The sequence below is a fragment of the Amphibalanus amphitrite genome, unplaced genomic scaffold (assembly GCF_019059575.1).
Source record: "Amphibalanus amphitrite isolate SeventyFive unplaced genomic scaffold, NRLGWU_Aamphi_draft 000036F_arrow, whole genome shotgun sequence".
Classification (NCBI taxonomy): Eukaryota; Metazoa; Arthropoda; class Thecostraca; order Balanomorpha; family Balanidae; genus Amphibalanus; species Amphibalanus amphitrite.
The window spans coordinates 175,460-200,965 of NW_024881532.1; the positions used below are offsets into that span (position 1 = coordinate 175,460).

The 25,506-nt window shown below is 48.3% G+C and overlaps 2 protein-coding genes across 2 annotated transcripts; both read right to left on the bottom strand.

Annotated features, from left to right (window-relative positions):
• Positions 1-7,245: 7,245 nt before the first annotated feature.
• LOC122371595 lies at positions 7,246-11,711 on the bottom strand. Its single transcript, XM_043348016.1, has 4 exons — positions 11,482-11,711; positions 11,000-11,160; positions 9,367-10,661; positions 7,246-8,564 (listed from the first exon to the last, which is right to left on the bottom strand). Exons 1-3 carry the CDS (start codon positions 11,484-11,486, stop codon positions 9,370-9,372), a joined length of 1,458 nt encoding a protein of 485 aa, XP_043203951.1. The 5' UTR covers positions 11,487-11,711; the 3' UTR covers positions 7,246-8,564; positions 9,367-9,369.
• A 2,838-nt stretch (positions 11,712-14,549) lies between these two features.
• On the bottom strand, positions 14,550-25,139 carry LOC122371603 (serine/threonine-protein phosphatase 6 regulatory ankyrin repeat subunit A-like). The gene is made up of 4 exons (XM_043348028.1): positions 24,899-25,139; positions 22,425-22,777; positions 18,637-18,828; positions 14,550-16,553 (listed from the first exon to the last, which is right to left on the bottom strand). Exons 2-4 carry the CDS (start codon positions 22,657-22,659, stop codon positions 15,730-15,732), a joined length of 1,251 nt encoding a protein of 416 aa, XP_043203963.1. The 5' UTR covers positions 22,660-22,777; positions 24,899-25,139; the 3' UTR covers positions 14,550-15,729.
• Between the last annotated feature and the right edge of the window lie 367 nt (positions 25,140-25,506).

The window sequence follows — 25,506 nt, forward strand, 5'->3', positions numbered from 1 at the left end:
CCCTTTTACTTGATTTTATCTGATTCTCTTAGCAGCTTATTGGCCTTACGTACTTTTAACTCAGTTGACCCCATCGTGCGGGACATTTTAACTCGGCTTACGTCGGTGGAGCAATCTGGAAAATCAGTCCGTTTCTGCTGGATTCCCAGTCACGTCGGCATTGAAGGCAATGAGCTTGCTGATGCTGCTGCCAGACGCGCCGCCGCAGCACCCTGCACTCGGCGCTTGCCTCTGCCTGCCCGGGATTTTTATCCGCTGGTGCGACCCTTCATGCTTTCAAAGTGGCAGGCAGAGTGGGATTTGTGTGTAAGGAACAAGCTGAGAGAGTTGAAACCAACTCTAGAGCCTTGGCAGTCTTGCCTGCAAGGCAATCGTTTCCAGGAAGTGGTCCTCTGCAGACTCCGTATTGGTCACACATACGCGACGCACAGCTATCTCCTTTCAGGAGGTGAGCAGCCTTTGTGCAACAGGTGTTCCGTGCCTCTAACCGTCGCTCACGTTCTTTTATCTTGCCCACTCTTTGAACGGAACCGGACACGCTACCTGGGCTGTATTGCTCCTGGTACCACTATCCGCCACCTACTGGGTGACGAGTCACCCTGGGTTTTATCCGGCAATATTTTCTCCTTTATCCGTTCGGTCAACTTCCAGGTGATTTACTCAACCTGACCCAATTCCTCTCTAGTCTACTTGTCTAGTCAGTTGATTGTTACGACGCTCTTGCGTTGTTCTATCTTACCTTGCCGTTTTTATCAAGTCTTTTACTTTCTTAGCCTTGGTATATAGAAGGTCTCTTGTTTTGAAACACTTGTTTTATTAGAGTGACGTTATGGGCGCAAAATGACCTTCGCAGTCGGCGCGCCCTAAAGCCCCAATAAACAACAACAACTCAGCGACTCCCCTCAAAACACCCCACTCGGGTGTTATTTTTGACATGACCGTCAATACCCCGTACAGGGTGTCATTTTTTCTTTCAGTGCAGTTGTCGGTATTTCGCCGGTGTGCGCGTGTTAAACACTAAATAGCTACTCAGAATACAGCCACAGCGTCTTAAAAACAGCGACAGAAAAACAGTGACTCATGCTCAAAACAGCGATCGCATGTTGAACGACCTCTAAAACAAACAGCGACTCACGCTTGAGCGATTACCTATCATATAAAACGGCAATCCGTAATAGCGCGACTTGAGAAGAACATCCACTTTTCTGTAATGGGGGTTGGAAAACGAAAATTGGCGATTCCTTGCGAAGTATATTTTTGTGTGATAAATGCACTCGTTTCGCGGAACAAGACGTCGTATGACACCCTCCGATATCCCGGCGCGATCGGGGCAAACTTGACAGTTAATTTGTGCTGAAAAATCAACGATATATCAACGAAAAATTATCATCATCGAAACGAATGAGCGACTGAGTTGAAACGAACCTGTAAATACGAGTATGTTACGAAATAAAGGTAGGTACTTCGATATCGACTCCGACTATGTTGTAGTAAATAGTAATCTTGATCGACTCCTTGCTGTGATTTTTTAGCAAATAATAATGCAAAACGAGTGCATTTCACATAAAAATGTATCTACCTACTTCGCAAGAAATCGTCAACTTTTGCTTTTCCAATCACGATTAGCCTAGAATAGTCGCTGTTTCTCTGAAGTCGCTCTATTATGAATCGCCGTTTCAAACCAAGACCGTACCCATACTTATAATAAGTTTCAAACAATCGCTCAAACATGGGAATCGCTGCAGCGACTGTTTTGAAGGTCGCTCGCGGCCGATGGGATAGGGTGTGATGTCTCGTTTCATCGAAATTCCTCTCATCAAGTCGCATCGAATGAACTATAAGTTAACCTTGAAAGGTCAACTTGCAAAGTTGACCTCAGGTCAAGGTTATGACTTGACCCGAAGGGCTATGCTGCATATCAGCCGATCCGTAGGGGAAGTTGGGGCAATGCCGGAGTTGGGGCAAAGCCGAAATTCGAGATATTTCGAAAACCGTAAGACATGGATGCCACCTGTCAGTGATGCTCTGAAGCTTAAGTGACTATACAATTATCGCATGTTTGTTACGAGTCGTCATTCGGAATACTTCGACTGTGAGGGCGCCAAGAGCGTTTTCAAGGTACGTTTCCCTTGTACTACATGCGCCTTTGAAGCTGCATTTCTTACTCATTATGCTACCGTTTGTCTGGCCAATTCGGTCAAGTAATCTTTAGCATGTCTTTGCATAAGTGTGCTGCCTATTTGAAATTTATACAGCACGTTGAAAAGTTATGGGCCTGCAAATGAAAGTATGGGAGGCTGGGGTAATGCCGAAAACGTGCGATTACGCACGTGTTAAAAGCACGCTACGTGGACTTTACTGCTGTAGAATAGCAACGCGTATTTTTAGTCACACAAATTACACTTTCAACCGACACAACGGCCTGTTACCTATAAGGAATGATTTACCCGGCATGTTCTTATTATATCACACAATTATAAAGTTACCAGTGTGCACCGCGTCCTCAAGCTCTTAAAACGCGTGTCAGCTTTGATCAATTCTGGATAAAGTTTGAGATAAAATGGCAAAACATCAATGTCGGCATTCCCCGTAGATCATTTCTCCCATTTTCGGCTTTCCCCGCAGTCCGGGGCAACGCCGAAAAAGTCACTTCTTTGATATTTTTAGTTTGTGCGCTTAACGGTATGCGAATTCATCAAATGCGCCTGGTATGTTTGAAAGGCAAAAGACTGGCCTCTCGAATGACGCCAACAAGAATAGCTTATGTTGTCTACCTTGCGTGCTACGGGCGTCAGAAAAAAAGTCTTCGGCGTTCCCCCAACTCCCCTATAGTCGAGCGGAACAGTGAACACAACCAAGGCATTTTCATCGCTCTAGCGTGCCTCTATCAAAAGTTATTCGCGAAAAACTGTTAGATACCATTCGTGACCTGAAATGACCTCAAGAGCATATACAGGGGTCACAGGTACCATTTTCATGTTCACTGTGTCAACGTTACTTGTACTTCAGTGTTTCAAAGTGTTTATAACGGCAGCACGGCTTCCGTCCTAAAGAGGCGCCTTTCAATTTTCTCCCGTTGACTTAGGTAGGTATGGTCCTAATGGGGAGGTCGCAAAATTGACCTGACCTTAGGTTACCGATATCAAAATTGCGAGATAATATTTTGTACATACTATTGCTCTCATCAATCGCTGAAAGCTTCAAAGCAATCGGTCACTCGGTGTAGCTATGGCAGACATAAGCCGTTTTCACGACGGGCTAGGTATCCGGCGCGTGCACCTAATTTGACCAAATCTGCACCTAATCTCTTTTACAGCAAATATTTTTTTGATGAATTTATTTCATTGTTTTAATTGATAATGATGATGCTATCTGATAATATGACAAAGCAGGCAGATAAGCAATTAGTACAACCCTAGCTGATAGTTACTAAGAGATAGTAGCCGTTTTCACGACGGCCGTCTGGTACACATTTGGTGCATTTGGTCAAATTAGGCTCAGTGTGTCTCTTAGTAGCTGTCAGCTAGGGTTGCACTAATTGCTTAACTATAAGCCTGCTTTGTCATATTATCAGAGAGCATCATCGATTAATAAATTCATAAAATGAAGATATTTGCTATAAAAGAGATTAGGTGCAGATCTGGTCAAATAAGGTGCACTCGCCGGATAGCCCGTCGTGGAAACGGCTACACTGAACCTAATTTGACCAAATCTGCCCCTTATCTGCAGATGTGAACTAAATGTGTACCAGATGGCCGTCGTGAAAACGGCTATTGAAACCTTTTATGAGGCGAGGTCACTTTAAAGTTTAAGTGACCTAGTCACCTGACCTTGAACGACCTTGATCTGAAATTTTTGAACATGTGTAGAATTGATGTATGATAATGTGTGCCAAAAACGGCGGCGCCGGGGGGTGTTCACCCCCCAGCAGGGCGCGAGTTAATCTTCTCAAAAGGAAAAGCAACGGCTCTGGTGAGTGGTGTTAGCTACGCAACAAAATGTAATGATCTCGTGTGGTACGCCGCAGTTACTATATTCTGCCAGGCTTTGCAACTGTCAGAACAGGTGAAATTCATATGATCCGACGGGCCGTGCCCACCCTTATCGTCATCATGTTGCGACTGTCCGGATCGGGTATCAGCTTGCAGTGAGCGGCTAAAGCCCTCACCATTCACCGTCCATCAATGTCCCGGTGCGGCCCCCAATCCGCACTCAGAGTAGACTTTCACTGCAGCTCTGTGCTTTATACGGACTCACATGGCAGATGTGCCTATTTGGTGTTATTCTCGGCGGGCTGGATTACGTATATGATAATAGCCGTTTTCACGACGGACTATCCGGCGAGTGCACCTAATTTGACCAAATCTGCACCTAATCTCTTTTACGGCAAATATCTTCATATCATGAATTGCTTTGTTTTGATCGATGATACTCTGATTATATGACAAAGCAGGCATAAGCAATTAGCGCAACCCTAACTGATAGCTACTAAGAGATACACTAAACCTAATGTGACCAGATCTGCACCTAATCTGCACCAAATGTGCACCAAATGTGTACCAGATGGCCATCGTGAAAACGGCTAAAATGAACCGTCACTAAATCATGCCTAAGATTAGGAACATGTTCACGATAGAACATCTCAAAGCAGGGAAATTATAAATAAAAGTGGCTCTCATCCATACTCCTTACATTGTTCTGAAGTATGTACATTTTTAATAACTTTTAGTACATATTACTCTTTACAGTCCCTTTACCTTTGCATCGATTGTACATGCCTACATTCCCTTTAGCTTGTGTCAGGGTTTTAATGTTAGTGTGTACCTAGGTAAACGTTGTGTAGGTATGATTCGAGTACGAATGTTGCTGTGCAATGTGCATTTATGTACCTACTCATTTTAAATTATGACTTCATCAATCAATGGGCCATCCCGTCGGCGCTTCTGAGAAATAAATGAATAAATGAATACATAAATGAATAAATAAATAAATAAATAAATGAATAAATAAATAAATAAATAAATAAATAAATAAATAAATAAATAAATAAAGGTGCATAGCCTATGACGGTTTTCTACCCGATGCCACCCATATGCCACCACCCATCAGCCATCACCAAGCAACTACATGTAGATAAAGGTACCCATACATATGGGAAAAGAATTGATTAAGTAGGTACGCTACGCAAATAAAAACGTTTTGAACCAGTAAAACGCCTTTTGGGGGAAGAACGAGCGAGCGAGATAGTGAGCCCTGCACGAGCGGAAGGGCGAGAGGGTACTTCCAACGGGCTTGTGCAAAGCACCCTTCTAACCGGTCGCTAGCGGTGTGCCAAATTTGAACGCAATCGGCCCAGCCGTTCCTGAGATCTGGAAGCGGCATTCTGCACGTGTGCACGTGCAAACGGGGTCCAAAATGACTTTTGCACGGCACCCAACTAACCGGTCCCCAACCGTGTACCAAAGTTGAGCGCAATCAGCCCAGCCGTTCTCGAGATCTGGAAACGCCCCCTGCACGTGCGCACGTGCCGTAGCACCCCAACCTTAACACATGCAGATGAATTATCTGATGGAAATCTACCTAACTGTGTACCGAGTTTCAATTCAATCGGCCCAACCGTTGTGCCGGTATTGAGGTTGCAATTTTGGGGGTTCTTAAAAAATGTCCAACTTTACCACGCGCCAGTCGCCACGTGCGGTGGTTGGCAAGAACGCATGGTGGCCATCACACCACAGAACTTTTACGTCCAAGTGACATTCAGTAAAGAAGACCGCTTGTCAATCGGATGTCCCGTTCCTAAGATATTAGCTTTTGAAGAGCGTCCCGACGGCCGGCCGGCCGCTCATCTCAGGATTTTCCCTTAATTCAGTATGAACTCGCTCGCTCGCTGCGCTCGCTCGCTCGTAATAATGTGTACCGTGGTCCTACAAAAGGAAGGCCTAGATAAGTTAAAGCTTTTTCTTAGTTCTGACTTCTGAGGCCAGTTTACCAACAGAAAAATAGCCGCCTGCCGGAATTTTTTGCCTGAAGACCGCACCGCTTCACATAGTGCGGATTCCCAGGCTAGTTGGTGCGAATCAGTGCAGACTTGTCACCACGACCGGTGCAGATTACCGATTGATTTATGACGTTGGTTGACATGAGGGTGGTTGCGTTGCCTTATACGTTGTTTGAATAAACATCTTTGTGTTTAATTACTCGTCTGTGTGTTTTATTATAAGATGTAGGCATAAGAAGCAAGGATGGTTGCATATTTAAACGCATACACGTAAAATGCGGCTTTAATTTCACACGCCTTTTATTAGTGAAAAGTGGCCGGATGACTAACTTTTTTTTTAAATTTAGTCCGAACCTTTTGATGGGAAGGATTCACAAGGACAGAGCCACCGCTAAGCGAAGCTTGTTGCGATGACCCTGCCCTCTACCCTCCGATCGCGCAATTCCGATTCTATGGCAGAATTTAGAGTCCAAAGTTTAACGTGCGCACAAAGCCGCGCACGGCCGGTCCCCTCACTGACTTCGCCTGGCTACGGCCTGCCACCAACCGCAACCATACCTGTCAGGAGGCCCATAAATGTCGAGCGCCCGTCGCGCTTCGAATTCCCGGACTGTCATAACCGGGAACGCGTGCTCTCACCACGCGGAGTCCAACGCTCTAACCAACTGAGCTACGGGACCGGCAACTTTGACTTTGATGTCATTTCACACGCCAAAAGCTAGTAATCGAACAAGTTTACAAACCTTATCTTAGTAGGCTTACAAAATGTCTGAAACAACCTAGTGTGTTTCATAACACGCCAGTTCCATTTTACGTGTGTCTGGAAACACACTTGCACACATATTGTGTGTGAAGTCTACTCGCATTTTGTTAGTGAAAAGTGGCCGGATGACTAGGAAGTTAGTAAACATTTTTTACAGTGTACACATGATTCGTAAGCGCGATGGGCACGTAAGCGGATAGGGCTTTAACGTTTACCGTACCGTATGTGTTAAGCGGTGTTTACTAAAAATAAATAAAAAATCCGGCAGGCGGCTATTTTTCTGTTGGTAAAACTGGCCTCTGAACATAAGCGTATGGACCACTACTTGAACTTCATAAGCATTTGTCTATAAGTTAGGTTTTTTGAGTGAAGAGAGGTCTCATATGTTCGGGTCACGGGTGTGCATTATTTTGCTCATACTGTTTCTTTTAATGTACTCGTCCACAAAAGGATGGGCATTAGGAACCGTAAAAACACAGGCATATACATACGTATAACAAAAGTAGGTATATTTACTGAGTACATGTTTCTGTGTAATGGATAGCAGGCAGATACACCGAGTCGTACCAAAACTCCTCTGTCGTGGGTATTACATCTTGGAGAGCGAAGTTCATTGCAGCATGGCGACACAGGTGCAAACTACACATAACTTGGCTTACATATAGCTAGGCATAGGTACTCCCACATGATGTGTTTGGTATACAAATACACAAATACTAGTATCTCTAATGCTAAAATATCGTTAGCATCGTTAGCATGTCTTACCTACTGCAAAACGAGACATGTGCTATCCCTACCTATGCATAAAAAACTATAACTTTTTTATCATCTGAAGTAGTCGATCGTCATCAGAAACGCACAATTTAGTGTAGCATGCCTTTGATAAAATATTGTGTCATTTGTTTGCCCAAAACTGTCGGATCAAAATGAGCGCTGAAAATCACGTGAGCAGCACATAGTCCACTTTTAAGGAACACTATTTGCCTTCGACGTTTGAACGTAAAAGCATAGATAACCGTCTCGGAGAGTCTCACTTGTTCATTAACTTAAGCGGAAAATAAACAACTTACCAACCTTGAACCTACATAGAAATGAAGAAACACTTTGTCGCCCGATTTCTATACGTAATTTAATTGAATGTTTTAGTCGGGCAACTAAACACGACAGGGGTTACTGATCTATCTGAAATACTATATGTACGATGTCCCAATTTTGAAGTCGGTCGTAATCAGGAGTAAAAGGTTTCATGGGGAAGGTGAGTCATTCTTTTTCAAAAAGCTACCGACATAGATTACTGAATCTATGCCACCGATTATTGAAGCCCGTTGTTTTGCCATTTTAAACTTAGAAGAAAAGGACACGCATGTTCTTGAAGAAACGCCTTTGGAAGTTTTTGATTGATTTTTTACATCAAAGACATAGAGTAAGATACCCAAACGCTAATTGCAAGGCATACACTACTGAATAGGTAGGTATTCATCTAACAATATTTCTAAATGTTTGTAAAATAATTGTTTTTATTGATGTTCATCTTATGCATTATACATTGATACAAAGATTAACAAAATAACCAATTAACGCGAACAACAAATATAGCGGATATAAAGTATTGAGATATGTTCATCCAACAGGTGGATGAAAAGGCGTCAAAGTCCAAGGGACTAGCGAGTTTGTTTGGGATGGACTGGATGGTGCGGCATCTGCAGCTTCGACTAAAGCGAAGGTTTCCAACTTGGTACATCTGCCGCAGTGTAGACCTTGCAGCATGCAGATCCCGAGCCTGAGTGACGCCATTTTGTGATCCTGAAACGGTGAGAACAAGATTAGGTATATGGTGATTATATATTAAACTGCGAGTAGGTGGAACAAATCTTTTAAACGTCGAGCCGATAGACGAGACGTTTAAAATATTTTTCTACCTAACGAGTGGTTTAATAATTTTATACCGTACCGCCGATATGTTTCGGGCGCTTAAATGTAAAAAAAATATAAAAATACGACATATTTCAGACTATACGAAATGCCTAATAGACGTTTAACAGTTTGTTAATCGTCAAGACGTTTCACAAATTAGTTGAACGACATCTGATAATTTTCTCTCGTATCACGGAAGCAATTGTAAACACTGTCTGCGGTGCCGGATAACAATATTGAAACTGCTCTCTCATATCGGCCGCATTGAAAGTGGCTATAACGCCCTTTTATTATGTGATTAATGTTGACCGAATAAAAGAGTTGCACTGGACTATAAAGTAACGAAAACAGACTCGGCGAAGTCAGTATTACGTCTATATAATACATTTATCAAAGGAGTTAACTTCATTAAAGAAGCTACAGAAAAATTTATAAGATGACAAAATAAAGCAATGTTAAGGGACCTGACCAAAAGAACTTTCCCGATGATAAACTTCATATACGAGTATACTTATGCCTACTGCTATAGCTTCAATTCTCCCAATGAGGGACAAAGAATGGGCTGCTTAAAACTTCACTGAATATCTTTTTAGCAAAGAGAGCAAGCAACTCGTGTAAAAAAAACTTGCCGTTATTTGCTCATGACAATAGCGTCCCGAACAGCAGAGGGCGCTCTGTTGAACGGACGTACCTATCAGTCGAAGCCCAGGGAGTCCTGCAGTTCCGAGAGCAGCTCGTCGAGCGAGACGCTGCCGGAGACGGTCGTCTCCCGCGGCGAGCCTCCCCCAGTAGAGGTCGAGATGGTCTCCAGCCATTCGATCACGGGAGACGACGAGCTGGTGACCGACGCACTCTGTGAGCCTCCGGACACGTCCAGGTCATCCAACAAATCCGAGAGAGAATCAGAGGAGAGTGATTTTGTAGAGGATCGGGAATTTTCAAAGTCTTTAAGCCAGGTGCTGAGAGGAGATGAAGATGAGTATGAAGTTATTGGTGAGGATCTGGGAGTGTAAAGATCCGTCAGAAGGGAAGCAAGTGAAGTGGGTAGAGAGGAAGAGGTGCTGATGGAAACACCAGGCCTGTTCAGGCTGGACAGCAGCGTGTTTATGACATCACCGGAAGGAGAGGATGATCTTGATGAGGATCGAGATGCCATCCTGGACAGCAGGTTCATGATGATCGAGGAGAAGCGTCCCGGCGAGTGTTTTGACGTCTGCAACCTGTTCAGCTTGGAGATCCACCTGATGAGAGCTCGGAGGGCGGCGCGGGTCGACATCGGCGCAGGGATGTCGGTCACTGTGCTGTCAGAGGACTGCAGGGGCGCCAAGGGACGCTCTCCGCTCCTGGCCAGCGCACGGATAAGGGCGGCGATGTCAAGAGGGCGCCTCGAGTCGTCGTCCGACGCTGTGCCGTCCTCGTCCGTCTCTGAGTTCTGCGGATCTCTCAGGAGCCGGCGGATGGCCGAAATCAGCTCGGATACCGTCCGGTCAGACGAACTGCCGGACTGAGTTCCTCCTGTCGTCGCAACCACGATCTCCGCCTCTGAGGACTGCCTCCCCAGCAGCTGTTTGATGATCTCTCCGATACGAGACTCTGTCGTGTCGCCGATCGACACTGAATACACGTCTCCAGAGCCCGATGCTGAAGTTGTTGTTTCTGGTTTCCGCATGACATCCAGCACCTTGCGAATGAGCGACAGGAGCGAGCCTGTGGATGACACGTTATCGATTGTCTGCGCTGACTCCTGTACAGGATACGTAGCCTCGTTGCCCGTCAGCGAACCCAGACCGTTCCCGGAGAGCCAGCTGAGGAACGGGGAGGTCTCGGTAGACCTCGCAGACTCCCCCGCCTTCACCGAGGACCGGCCGCTGACGCCTTTCAGCAGTCTGTCTAGCAGTGACGTGACTGGGGCAGACGACGCGTCTCTGGCGGTGGATATTGTGTCGTCTTCGTATTTGTACGTCGCTATCGGAACACGCCGAGACGCTGGGGGAAGGGACGACGTGTCACTTAGTAGCATTAACATTTCTGGCATAGGTATGCATGTATCCTCTTATATCTTTTAATTTATCTTAAACGCACTTTTCACGGCCTTTATATTTGTATATATACGTAGGTACAGTGCCTAATTTAACATAGCCTCGCTACAGTAATTTTTCCTTCCACCTCACCACGTGTTTAAAAAAGAATTGCTCACGTTGTCAAGAGGTAATACGTCATAAGCGTATTTACCTTTAGAATTTATTTATTTTTATTATACGTCTTTAAGCTGAACAAGCATGGGAGTTAACTTGAAAATAACTCGTACTTTGCAATACACTTACAGTGGAGCGTTTTGCCAAACGCACTGTAGTCCTGTGAGTCGATAGCTTCTTTAGTCCTCTTGTATAATGATTTGCCCAGCAAGGAGCCTTCTACAGTCGCAGACATCAGAGACAGCAGTGCCAGCATGGCAGCCAGACGGCCAAACGGAACCTCAGTACGACTGAAACGAAATCGTTATCACAGTCAAGGGAAACTTTGAATTATGCGCGTTTTGCAATGCATTTATATCGTTATGGCGCGGTGCATATACAATATACATTCACATTCGGCATTCCACATCACAGTGTCTCACAAATGTACAAATTATTACAACAGAATTTGCTCGATATAATTATCAATTGATGAACGACGAATAAAGCAGCAGAGCAGGGATGATCACAGAAGCCCATATGATATCGCCCCAAAGTTGGCATATGGTGCATTGCTCAACACCAGCCTTCCCAAACCTGAGCTGCCGGCCCCTCTCACCACAGCTACTCACCCCATGTCGGAGGTGGGAGGCGACCTTGCAGCTCTGTGACGGTGCCGGTGGCTCACTAGTACGGTGGTGTGGTGACGGGCCGACTATATACCAGCTGAAGGGCCGTCTCAGCACGGCCGCGGCAGTACCGTGACCCGGGCACGGACGGCGCACCGCACCGGCCGGACCACACGTGCGGGGGTCCGCCGAGCACGCACCCCGTCAGCATGGGGAGGAAATTGGGCCGCACTGCATGCAGTGCAGAGCAAAGTTACTTAGTTGCATATTAAAGATGCTTGTGCTTTTTAATAACTGAGGCTGCTTTGGATATGGACATAGGTACCTATAAGCTATGCGTATGTTCACGAATTTGTATGTTGAATGTTCACGTTAAGATTTGATTGGCTGCTTCGCAATAGGCACGCAAATCAGACGACCCAATATAACATAAAATAGGTAAGGTACACGACGCTGGACTAACTACATAGCTGGTACTATACTCCATGCTTCGATTTCTAGTCTTACACATGATTCGTGCGGTGCCGCCGTTTTGCTAACGCAATGCATCAGCCGAAGGTAATGGATGCCATTTGAGTACCTATACCGCTTTTGAGTTTTGCGCCAAGGACAAATAAGTAATACAGTGTTTGCATAGGAACAGTTTGCAACTCTGTCCAATGGAGATAGCGCAGAGACCCGCAGCATCACAGCATCTCTCTATTCAATTAAGCTCTGCTGCGTCTTATTTAGTAGGTACAGACCATGCTCGCGTTGTCTTTTGCACTGTTCATTTTCACACAATGTGTTTGCCACGCTACTCTGAAAGGAGCGGTACAATATTGTTGGCTAATAGGTAAGTGAATAAGGACTTTACTCCACAAGAAATCGTTCGGGTCGGAGCTTTCGAATTGTATTACAAAACTTCGTCAGCGAGTCGTAATCGGGTTCGAGGGGTATCGGTCGCAAAATTCGGTCGCAGAATTTTGCGACCGATACCCCTCGAACCCGATTACGACTCGCTGACGAAGTTTTGTAATACAATTCGAAAGCTCCGACCCGAACGATTTCTTGTGGAGTAAAGTCCTTATTCACTTACCTATTACATTAACAAACTCCACATCATGTCCTTAAGAGAATATTGTTGGCTGTTGTCCCCCGGTTTGGAAGGACCAGGCGCGGATACAAGGGGGGGGGCCATGGGGGCCATGGCCCCCCCCCCTTGGCCGATTTTTTTTCAAAAATAAAATAAAAAGTTAAAAAGTTAAAAAGCTGAAAAGGGGGCCTCCTGAAAATAAAGTGGCCGAAATCCGATGAGTTTTTTTTTAACCTACCCACTTAGTTATTTCTTAGAAGACTAGCTGAGAAGACTTCTTTGTTAGAAGATTGGTAAAGCTTTTCATAACTTGGAGGTCTCTTATATCTCACAGAGATGACCACTTTTACAGGGCCTCCTAACCTGCACAGAGGGCCTCCAAGCCTGCACAGATGTTGAGATGTTGCCTGAACAGCTAGATAAGCTCAATAGACGCAGTTTTTTTTTGGGGGGGGGGCCCAACAAGTGGGAAGATGGGGCCTCCAACAGGTGGGATTATGGGGGGGGCCTCCTGGTTTCTAATGGCCCCTCCCTTGGAGATTTTCTGGATCCGCCCCTGGGAAGGACCATCCTCCCTCATTCTCTCCCTCATTCTCATTCTCTCATTCTCTCATTCCCCTCCCCCCTCATCTTTGTAAAAGCGTACTACGCTACCCACTAGCCTCCGTCCTCCGAAGCGCCATTCCTCCAGTATAGCGTGCATTGCGGAACAGCATCATTCAGCTCGTGATGCTGTTCCGCAATACACGCAGCGCGCTGTATGTTATTGTTGCAGCCGCTGGCCGTATTACGAGTTCGTTTATTGCACATCGTACCTCTTGAAAGGTATGTGTGATAAGGTATGCCATTTGAGACAGCTGACATTTGTGTAGGTTGGATGATCTCGATGTAACAATTAGGTAGGCATACAGTTACGGCTCATACTGTGAGCAAACGAGCGAGTAGGTAAGAAGGTAGGTATATAATGTACACAAAGCCTTTTAAAAGCATTTTGTCTTACTTGTTGAACTTTCTCAAGTTTGTCGTTCGTTTTAGCTTCAAGAGACCGTTTAACACATCAATTATGCGCTACATGATATTTTTCGCTATCAAATGTGAGTCAGTTATTAGGTAATTCTGTGATCGGTGCGGGACAACTCATCCTTTTCCACCGACGACCCCTACGATACTTTTTCTAAAAAAACAAAATGATCAATTGCTTCGTTAAAAAGAAAATCTGACCATTATCCCTCATATCATATAAATGATTTTGATGTTAATTGTTAAAAAACGTTTATTTTTATGTTAATTGCCTATTTACGTGGTCAGTTTTTTTCAGAACTTTAAGATTATAGCCATTAAGTGATTATAGCCATTAAGCTTGTCTTCGTCTGATTAAATGCGTAACAAGCAAGGATTCAATTCGGTGAATTTTCATTTGAGAAAATTGTATCCGCGAAGGCAGCCCGAAATCCCCCAATGGGGAAATAAAGGCCCATCTATTTTTTCGTTTTTGTAGTGCACATGTGGGTTACCTGACTCGTGTTCGCGTTTTATCGCTGTCGTTTCAGGAAGTACTTGCAAAGTGCTCACTCTGTCCAATTCTGCTCGTAATGCTTCGTTGCGCTGTTTTCATGACCTGAATTCTGAAGGAATTTCGCTGATCGAGTTTGTGACGTCAGAAATTTATGCTAAATTGGCAGCAGAGCAGTATTGCCGAGATGAAGTTGCCAATCAGGCATGGTTATAGGGGAATGATAGGAGCACTCCGGTCGTAATGACACGCGAGTTAGCTGTCGACTCCTGTCCCCGTCCTGATTGGTGATGTTTCCATCGCCATGTATGTTTCGATCAGTCGAAGTGGAAAGTGGCGAGTGCATGGTATAGGTAGCGTCGATTGAAAAGGACGGAAGATGCAACAAAACAGGAAAATCCTCTGACCCACCATCGCACAGTTCCGATATCGGATATTATTTCGATCAGAGCAGTGGCCACCTTCTCCCACTTTTTGTCTTCGTCTAATGTGTGCAGGGTGCAGGGAAAGCATAGCGACACCTGGTCAAAATCACTATAAGTCACAACGCCGTTTAACGATGTTTAAAAGTGCATTATTCGCCGTGTATAGCATGAGGTACAGTCTACAAACTAAGAGTAATACCAACATGGAGATCCTCGGGTGCATTAGTGACATTCAAAGCGCGCTGTTTTCTTGCTGACCACCTTCTCTGCTGTTTTTCTTGCACATTTATCCAGCATTTATCAGTCCAAAGGACTGGTCAGTGGTGAGTGAGGCGATATCAATGCTCCCATGGAGAGACTCGTTAAGTAGGTACAGTTTTGACGTTCGGCTACAACACTAATGCCCAGATATACATACAGTAATAATAAATACGAACGGCACCAGCCAAGGCATCGAGAGGGAAAATCGGCGCGCGGTAGCAAATATCTAACCCATGCATCACTTTTTTACCTTCCCTCCGACAAACACACAGCATGCTTACATAAATGCATCCAAATTCAGGCATACATACGTACATACATATACACGTAGACATACAGCATACACTTTACTTGCAGAGTTGACATTTGTCCCTGTCTTATCTCCATTAGCAACCAGAAAGCAGGATATGTCGCATTTGTTGTTGTTCAAGCAGTACCAGATCTTCGCTTCGAAAACGTTTTTAAAGTGGCGGTTCGTCCTCAACCGAGGTAAAAATAGCTCCCCTGTACTTTCATATCAGCGTTCCTGTTTATAAAAGACCCTTTTCAATATTGAGATCGCATTTGTGCATAACGGATGCCCAGGTGAATCACATAAATAAGGGTAGTAGGTGAAAATTTAAGTGCTCGGGATGACGGACAAAAAAAGTCCTTATACCAGACGAGTCAGTCAATGAAAGCCTCCATCTATCAAAAGAAGCGTCATTTACTTCGCTGGTATCAGCCTCAAACTGTAACACTTCGACGAAAAGATGTAGGACGGGAATTAGTTGAGTTTCGTCGGTTTTCCACAGTTCTCAGTTCCTTGTTGACGCTTCAACGTAAAAACCGACAAAAAGGGAGAAGACCTCTCCATTCGCCCTCTTCACCTCCTCCTTCGGTCATCGTTAGGCTAAAACATCGTTCCCTACACATCAGTTCCGTCGCCCGTCTCGGTCCGTCTCGCTGAGGTTTCGGTCGTTGTCCGTCTCGCGCGGTCACCGTCGATGTGCAGCCACAGTGCGCACGGCCGTGGTGGCCGCAGAGGACTCCTCAGTGCCAAGCCGGTCCCTCAGCTCGATGTAGCGCTGCAGACTGGGCGGCAGCAGGGAGACGGGAGGGGGGTGCGGGCCACGCCGCTCCGCCAGCACGCTCCGGCGGCAGATGGCGCTGAGCGGTGGCGGCTGACGGGCCGCCTCGGCCAGTCTCCGCCAGAGGTCGGAGGGGCTGCGAGCTGGCGGACGCTGCAGCAGCACCGGGGCTGGACGCAGACCAAAGTCCAGCAGCAGCTCCAGCAGCTGCTCACGGCCGCGGGTGCCGAACGCGGCGGAGAGCGGACTGCGGCCGAGCACGTCGGAGACGGTCGGGTCGGCGCCGCGCCGCAGCAGCGTGCGCACCAGCTCGGCGCGGCCGCCCTGAGCCGCCAGCAGTACGGCGCTCTGGCCGATGTCGGTGACAGCCGACGGGTCGGCGCCGAGCTCGAGCAGCGCCTCCACGGCGGCCAAGTTACCGGCCATCACGGCCAGGTGAAGGGGCGTGCAGAGGCGCTTCGTGCGGCCCTCCAGCCGGCCGCCGGCGCGCACCAGCTCAGTGAGCAGCAGCGAGTCCAGGTAGGCGAACCCGGCTCGCGGCGGGCTTGAGCACAGCAAGTGCAACGCCGAGTCGTGCGAGTTGGCGCACGGGGCTGCCGAGGCGCCGCGGCGAACCAGTAGCAGCGCCAGGTCGTGGTTGGCGCGCGCACAGGCGTTCATCAGCGGTGTGCGCCCGCTGGCGTCCGAGACGTTCGGGTCGGCGCCGGCGTCCAGCAGCAGGCGGGTGATGTCTGCCGGCGGTCAGCGGGAGAAGGCGTTAGTGAAAACAAAGGGAAGGGGGAGAAAAAGAGACCGAGCATACAGGAGGCTGATACTATGGCGGTAGTAATCTCCTCTGGATGGATATGATACGAGACATCACACGGTGACGCTTAGCTGAAGCTTCGTTATAGAGGTCAAGAATTCGTCCCATTTGGTATCGTTGAAAATAACCACGCCTCCATACTCAAGCACACCGCAATCTGACCGATAATCTTCTTACTTTGTAATCCTCTTCGGATAGTCATGGTATTTATGTCTGATCGATAATTGACTTTCTGTTCCTAATTCCTAATTGACTTTCTGTTTGATCCGAGCGCCCCGGTTCATCTGAACGTATTAGTCAAATATGAAGCTTAAAGGTAGTGTGCCACCTTTGAAAGATTTCCCATTTTATTTTTCCTAGGATAAGAAGCTTCTGTTTTTACCTAATATCGCAAAAAAAAATCAAAAATGGGCCTGGAATAGTGCCTTTTTCGCCTAAAAGTTTTTCGGTTTTTAGATATGTATAACAACTGTAGTGGGCTCACCTGCAAACAGGCGTCGGGCAACAATCGCGAATGCGGCGCACTTGTGACAATAAGCAAAGGTCATTATAGTGTTACGACCATACGACGTACGGGAATGAGTTATCAGCTGTCTAATCGTAGACAACACAATGTCGAGCCTTAAACTGTAAGCCCGTATTGGTATTGTTTCTTTTATTTGGCTGTCGAACATTACTTATGGTTTGAAGTATGATTTTATGTAAAATAATTGATATGAAAAAGCCGTCTTATAAGTTATGACCCCATTTCACCACACGCAAGTGGCAGAAATGACAATGATCAGCTGACGCATTTTTCTTGGCCGAAGTCAGAGCGCGCGGCCCGACGCACCACGCGTATTTGGAAATTCCGACCTCGACGAGCATCAGAAGCCACCTAACAGGCGTGTTCGAAACCGCAGGAGATGATGATGAACGGGTTTATCGAAACTTGATTGGATGAGCATATCGGTAATAGCGATTTCAGTGTGTGCATTTATTGTTCATAGTGGTGTGAAATGTGGTTGGGGTACGACCGACAACCCGTCGGGGCGAATTTCGCACTGGGGTACTCAAAATTTGAAGAATTTAAGACGTTTCCATGAGTTTTGAAGGTATGGATAAGTTCTAAAAATCCGGTTCTCCTTATCTGGGCCATTAACTCCATACGGTCCAAGAAAGCTGGCACACTACCTTTAAGCACAAGTGGCACAAAACCAGAAGGTTCGTGTCAACGAATTTAGCAAACACGTCACATCTCACGCAAAGTACCTTTACGAGTATTTATAAGTACTTATGTCAAGGAAACGTGTCATCGATCCCGTTGCCGTTTGTGGTATCCACGGAAGTACTACCGTACTTTGAGTACTATGTCACCGATACACCTACCTCAAGAATGTAAGCAAATACTTCTTATCTACCGCACTCCTCCGTTTCTACTTCCCATGTCAACGTCTCACTGTATCCATGCTCACCAGTCACCATCCTCCGCTGCCCAGTGGACTGCGCAACGCCCCAGTCATCTGTCCGTCTGCTGTAACCGTCCTTTCCCGAGACGATTCTCCGCCCCTCGTTAAAAGTATGCTCTCTTACCTTCTCTCCTCCTAACCGTCCCTCCCTGTCCCCTCACCAAGCCGTGTTTCCCATACCTGCGGACGGCGACCGTCAGAACAAAAACACCTCCCCGTATTCGTACTCTGGCGACCCTCAAACTGACCCAGTCTGATCTCTGCCCCGACGATCATCAAGCAGAGTCCCATCCTCCACCTTTCTTTAGCTCCGGCGACCCTCATGCCGAGTCGCCTTCCTCCAATCTCCAATGAGCCGTCTCCCTCAGTGACCCTCAGGCCGAACACCGTCTTCCTCTTGAGTCCCTGCCCCGGTAACCCCCAGGTCAAGCTCCAGCTCTTTTCTCCCCTGCCCCGGTGACCCTCAGGCAGAGTTTTTTTTTGTCCCTCAGTGAGCTATCTCCCCTCCCAATGACACTCAGAGGTGAAGCTCCGTTCTCCCTCCGATCCCCCCGTCCTCACCGAGTCGGTTGCCGTCGGCTGCGGCGTGCAGCGGCGTCTGCCGGTGTGCGTTCCGCGTGTTGGGCGCGGCGCGGTGCTTCAACAGCAGCCGTACGGCAGCCGTGTGACCAAGCAGTGCGGCGCTGTGGAGCGGGCTGTGGCCCGTCGAGTCCAGCTGATTCACCGAGCAGCCGCGGGCAATCAGCAGCTTCACTGTTGAGCACAAAGAATGAGCTTAGGGAACAAAAACTTCATTGTCGGGCGCGTAGCGACTAACAGTTAACAGCAGCTCCTGCACTGTCGGCGCGCACACATACATAGTGAGTAGTGAGTACGGATATCAGCAGCTTCACTATCAGAGCCGGGGGCAGTGTGCACTGTGCACCGCAGCACACAACAAAGAGGACGGCACAAAGCAGGAGCAGCTTCAGTGCAAGCGGGGCACAGCAGAAACGATGCGTAGCTATTAAGTTAGTTACTGCGCAATGGTCGGAGAGAACCTAAAAATCTGTTACAGTTTGTATACGCCCTACGCTACGCTACCCCTAGTTGTCTGTAAAGATCGCAGCAGCAGCAAACGCCAGTTGCTCCCGTGTGCACTCAGACTAAAGAGACGGAGAGATAAACGCGGTCTGCGGTGAGAGACAATTACTTACCGCTTACGGCTTACTCCCTCGGAGAAGCTTCACTACACTAAGATCCCTTGCATAAATAAGCATAGCGAATGCAGTGCAACGTCCAACGATGGAAGTTTATAAACACCTGTGCTTCACATAATTTTGTTGGCAATTTTATTATAACGAATTAGCAGCTTATTGAGTGACCATACAAGTCGCGAAGCTAAACACAAACATCATTCACTGGAAAACGGCACCGCACCTGAACAATGCAAACTGCAAGTACATGCTGGCTCATCACATTACAGCGCTGAGGCTCATGAATATTCGCGGCAAGGCTGTCATGACGTAGTCAGTCGGTTGAGGATGTCACACTGACCTTGCTTTACCTCCACTGTGCAGCTGGCTCGAATACGAGCTATACGAGTACTACGAATACGAGTACTACTCGTAATACGAATACTCGTATATGACCGGACGGATATGATATAGGACACTAGGTCGTCCTTTAAGTGTCAAGGATATTACGGTATATAACGAATGTACTTGGAACGTAGGGGAGAGTGGGGTAAGATGCCCAGGGTGGGAAAGACGCCCCACCCCCTCTAGCGGCGAAACAATGAATCGAACCTGGAAATTAATGTTCATAGCGTAAAGCGGAAGCCTGCCTTGTTAACTGCACAAAAATCTGCGAAGCTCAGTTGGGCAACGGCTGGCTGGTGATTGCATGTTTTTTATTTGCTGCTTTCAAAAAATATTTTGGTGTCAAAACATTGTAAATATCAAAGAAGATAGATAATTTTTGCGTCCCTTGCTATAGTCGTGATACATTAACATGCGTGTACTGTGTCCCAAACAGTTTGTTTCAGGGTATAGTTTTATGGCTAACAAATTGTACTGATTTAATGTTACTTCGGTACCTTGGGGTAAGATGCCCCCTGTCCTGATGGGGAAAGACGCCCCCCTAAATCCGTAGGCTGTCCTTCAAGCAGCCCGTCAAATCATTTACCTATTACATACTTGTGATGAGAGACAAAAGCCGATCTGGGACTATTGAGAGTCCAGTACGGTCGGGTGCTCCCCATGCCGGTCTCTCGGCCCACACAGCGACTTTTGGGGCGGCATCTGACTCTGAGAGCCCTCACGACGGCCTCTGTGGGCCCCATTATTGGCTCCAGGGCCCCTCACGACATCCTTTGAGGGCTCCCACGTTGGCTCCACGGGCCGCGCTGGCATCTGAGGTCCCCACGATGGGCTTGAGGGCCCTCAAGCATCATGAAGACCTATAAGAGCCCCACAGTGGTCTCCGAACGCCACCACGGAGGCTTGTTTGGCCACGCTGGACTATGATGGCCCTAACGATGACCTCTGAAGCCCCTTACGACTACTTTTGAGGGCCCTTACGATGACGTTTGGTGTCTACTGCAGGCTCGAAGGGACTACTGATTCGTTCAGGCGATTCACGTGCCCATTTATGTCACTTATAGTGCAGGGGGCATCTTTCCCAACGCCAGGGGGCGTCTTTCCCACCCTGTGGGGTAAGATGCCCCCTTTCACTTCTTCAGGAAAATGCTTAATAGCAAAAAAAGTTCTCATATTTCAGGCACGAAAGTGTGATATTTTTGAAGAAAAATGATGTCGGCTTCCGTTGAAACTCCAAGTTTTTGCTTTCCGATCGTCATTTTCGAATAATATATGACATAGTAAAACCCTGGGCATCTTTCCCCACTCTCCCCTACTACAGTACCTACGTATAACGTATTATATAACGAGCGTATTTATTGCTCCTGCCACCATACACACTCAGTGAACTTATGCCCCATCGGGATGTCGCCGATCAATGACCAGCTTCTTTTTATTAACGTGGCTCCTTGCCACGTATTCGCTGAGGCGTAGGGAATTTCCCGTGACGTCCTAGAACTCGGCAGCGTACACACAACAGAAGGGAGCCGACGGGTAGAATAACTCTGCGCCGAGCAAATAGCAGGTGGAAGGGAATAGGCGGGGAAGTTCCCGATGAGTCACGCGGATTGCGCAAATCGAGTCTCTGACTCTGACTCTCTCGATTTAATGCGAATAGGCTCCTGCTCTGCACTACGTTGACGTCAGTTGGTATAATGGACCATTGGTAGGTATGGGGGTTATTAAATGTCAAAGTGCTGGTATCGGCAGATAAAGCTGCCCCGCGGCGTCACTGTTGGCTGCTGGAAGCGGAGTCGGCCCGTGCTGATCAGTCGCGCCCACCGGGCCTACCTGCCAGTGTCGCCCAGTAACGAGTGGTCACCATGGGGTGCAGCCACCCGGTACAGGGAGCCCGCCGGCTCTGGCCTTGTGCACTGTGCAGTGTGCACTGTGCAGCATCCACTGAGCAGCTGCTCGATTCATGGCCGGCGGCCCGTGCGAGCGCATCAGCATACCGGTGCGTGCAGAATTCAGCGGTGCCGCCGGCGGACGGAGGGTGCGAGGGACTGCGGGCTTCCTCGAAACGCGTCTGCGGGGACCACTGACAGCCGCAGCCTGTTCAGAGTCCAGAGTTGGAGCCCGGCTCCGTTAGAGATAAGGAGGGTCTGAACTCTGAAGGGTTCGTCTTACTGGATGTATCGGCGATTCACTCTGATGACATTTGATACAAAGGTATTTATGCGTACCGCTCAGTGCTCGTGTCTCCGGGCTAAACATAACTAGACCACGTCTATACCACGTGGGTCTAGTAGACTAGTGAGCATAGCTGTAGTGCAACCGCACTGCCGTATTCTCATCGATATCAGTGTGTCCCTTCTAGCTGCCTCTCAGGCTGTACCCGCACTGTACTCACTAATATCAGTCAGTGTGTCCTTTCTAAGCTGCCTCCCCCTCCCAGCTTCCTCCCCGACTGATGCTCACTGATGTCAGTGTGTCCCTGCCCAGTCCCCAGCCGCCTCCCCAACTGATACTCACTGATGTCTGGTGTGTCCCTTCTAAGCTGCCTCCCCTCCCAGCTGCCTCCCCTACTGATACTCACTGATGTCGGTGTGTCCTTTCTAAGCTTCCCACTCCCTCTCCCAGCTGCCTCCCCGGCTGATACTCACTGATGTCGGTGTGCCCCTTCTAAGCTGCCTCCCCAGTCCCCAGCTGCCTCCCCAACTGATACTCACTGATGTCAGTGTGTTCCTCCCAGGCCCCCAGCTGCTTCCCCTACTGATAGGTACTCACTGATGTCGGTGTGCCCCTTCTCGGCGCAGATGTTGACGGCCGGCCGGATGGCGGCGCCGTAGTTGAAGCGGTGGTCGCAGTCGAGGCCGGACTCGAGCGCCTGCGCCGCCCGCAGCTGGTCGTTGCTGGTGATGGCGTGCAGCAGGTGGACAGGCGCCAGCAGCACGCGGTCCAGCGCGCCGCCGCCGCCCCCGCCGCCGCCTCGGCCGCCGCTCAGCACCTCCGTCATCGCCATACAGACAGCGGGCAGGCCGGCGGGACTGCAGGAGGGACGCTGGCGATGGCCGAGGGAGAGTCCCACTGAGATGATGCACCAGGCGGCCCACACTAACGGAGAAGATCGGCGATGATATCTGGAACAAGAGGACACAAACTGCGTGGTAATGGCTTTCCACCCTCCGAGTGACCTTTGTTTGGACATAAACGGATGTTGAATTGAGTTTCTTGGCGCCGTATCAGAGCAGTGACATGAAGTCCCTGTCTCACTGAGCTGATTACCATTTACCAAAAACCTCACTGAGTCAGCCAAAGCGGCGCGAAGGCCACAGCGCATGAAGCGCCGCGGATACTGTGCGGCTGGCACAGAACACGATCTAGAAACACCAGATCCCATTATTCTGGCCGCACCTCGACACCGCACTGGACCGCGGACACTACCAAACAGCGGGTCTGAGAGCACACATCGCAAGCAGTGTGACCAGTTCAGCAGCGTCCGGCAAGGTATTACATCACCATGTAGGACTCGATATCTGCGCTAGCAACAACCCTCGGCGTTTTCCTCTGTAGCTATATCATATATGCGCATTTCGTTGCTCGCCCAGAGCAGTGAGCACGATTTTCGAGCACCAAATTGGTCAGCGGAACGATATGACTTTGTGCGACGTGCAAATGAGTCATGCCCAGAGGGCATATACGCCATTGAAATTGCGTAGGCTCGGAGAGCAAACGGTGTCAGTTGGACGCCAGTTCAAAATACCTACAAGGCATAACTCCCTATTGTGTTGATGTGTGAGCGTAAGCGTTATTATAAGCGAGCTTCCTCCGTCAAGTAAGTGACTTCGTCAATCTGACATTGACCGAAGACTGTGAGATGTTGCGTTCAATTTTCGCCCTGCGTCAACTGCTATAGAAACATGCCAATAAAATAGGGGAGACCCAATCGCACTGACCCTTCGTGCAAACGCATACGGGGAGACTCGGTTTGACATGGATATACCTCGAAGTCGATAGTGTCGGTAAATATTTTGATTGCCTCGATTAGTACGTTTCCAGAGGCCTCGATGCACTCCGTGATCGTCATGCGGAAATTAGCTTGAAATGATGATCGCAGCGTCCTGATAATCTTACGTAACTACATAAACATCTCGGCGGTTCTGTCAGGCACGGATCAGCTGAGGGACAGACTCAGCGCGCTCGCCGCGGCTCAGGATGTGTTATACCATTGATCGGCGCTGAGAGTGCATCGTCTCCCCGGTTTACAAACATCCAGGGCTTTGCACTATGCCGTGAAGCAGTTCACAGATTTCCCAGAGATCAAGGAGGTGCATGGTGACGCGCTGATGCCACAGCATGCTGCCAGAACTTCCGGCGTTGTTCAGAATAGGGGTAGGTAGTTGCAGCCTGTACATAATCTTATCGTATTGTCCACACAGTCGATTTCACGTAGCACGTTCTTACGAACTTGCACGGTTAATAAAGGTGATTGCCGATTGGTGCACGCTTATTCAATACGATCTTTCTTATGTATAGGGGACCGTGAGTCTCCAAAACAAGCAATAGACGGTTTATTTGTTGTTTTTTTTTTTGCGGATAAGAAAGCCAAGGAATTATCAATAGGCGTTGTCCTGTTCAGCTTCGATAATAAGTTTTGAACTTTCCGGCTTCTTGCTAAGGAAAAAATGTAAACGATATATACGAAACCGTTTACGTAACGTGTACGACTACGAAACCCGTAACGTATGCGAAAGCAGAACAAGTGTAGGCATTGGGAGACTTCAACTCATTTGGCCTAAAGACTGCTGATAAATGTTAAATGCAAAATGCATAGGTAGATAACAAATCAGTATACAGGGTGGTCGGACCGTGACAAATGCAATGGCACGGGTTTGGCCCGCCACTCGACGTTTGACAAATAATTAACGGACCTCTTCAGAAGTGCGGTAGGTCACGGACGTTACACAACTTCCGATTAGAAGAAATCAATCACAGATCACTCCAAATATACAGGCGTCGAGACATCTCACACAGTTGACTATCCTTGTCATTGTCTGTGGCACACCGAAAAACAATGTTGTACTCTTCTAATCAGTCATTTCGTTCAGTGTATCCACGCGACACGCGGTCGCCCCAGACCCACTTATGTATAGCTGAGGAGCGGCGGCGTAGAGTTTCCAACAAGTCACCTTGGACCACTTGGCGGTGCCGCGGTCCTCGACCCCACCGTCCCACCGACATAGCGCTCCCGCGGCACTGACCTGAGCTGACCTTGACGAGGCGGGCGCCAAATCGCCGGTGGTCTGAGCCGTCTCGTCCTGGTCGCAGCTGGCTCCGATGCCCGTCTATTTCTGTGTTGGGGCGCGACCCACCACTGCTGTCTGGTCTGGCCCACTCGCGGTGTCGCACAGGCGCGTCGTCCCCCACCGGCGCCCGGAGGATGACTGAAGCGCGAACGGTGGCGACCGGCGCGCTCGCGCTCTCCCGGCTCGCCCGCGGCGTGGCGGTGGCTCACCGCCTGTGTTTACCGTCCGGACGCGACTCGCTCGCAGTCAAAGTCAAGGTCAGCGCCGCAAAAACGAGTTGCAGAGTCCGCCGGCGCTGGCGCGGGGTTACGTCAGGGCAGTCCACCGATTCGCGAACAGGACAGGGCACCCGGAGGCGACGTGCTGCGAAATCGGACTCGTCATCCATATCTGGCGCCGATAGGGAACAAAGGCAGAGCACCTGGCAGAGCAAAGCCCGCGAAATGGCAGCTGGTCAGATCGGGGACGCGTCCCAATCGATAATTACAAAACAAGGCAAACATGCCTATTATCTACACAGTACTCGTAAGTAAACAGTTCACTATTTTGCTCCTTTTTACTTA

Bases quoted from the DNA above. Each gene is read 5' to 3' on its own strand.
- LOC122371595 (XM_043348016.1), bottom strand. The intron at 10,662-10,999 runs GTAAGTGTATTG...CCCTTCCCCCAG, and splicing joins GTTTGGCAAAACGCTCCACT to CGTCTCGGCGTGTTCCGATA.
- LOC122371603 (XM_043348028.1), bottom strand. From the start codon at position 22,659: ATGGCGATGACGGAGGTGCTGAGCGGCGGCCGAGGCGGCGGCGGGGGC. The intron at 18,829-22,424 runs GTGAGTACCTAT...TGTGCTCAACAG, and splicing joins GAAGGGGCACACCGACATCA to TGAAGCTGCTGATTGCCCGC. The intron at 16,554-18,636 runs GTGAGGACGGGG...GACCGCCGGCAG, and splicing joins AGCCGACGGCAACCGACTCG to ACATCACCCGCCTGCTGCTG.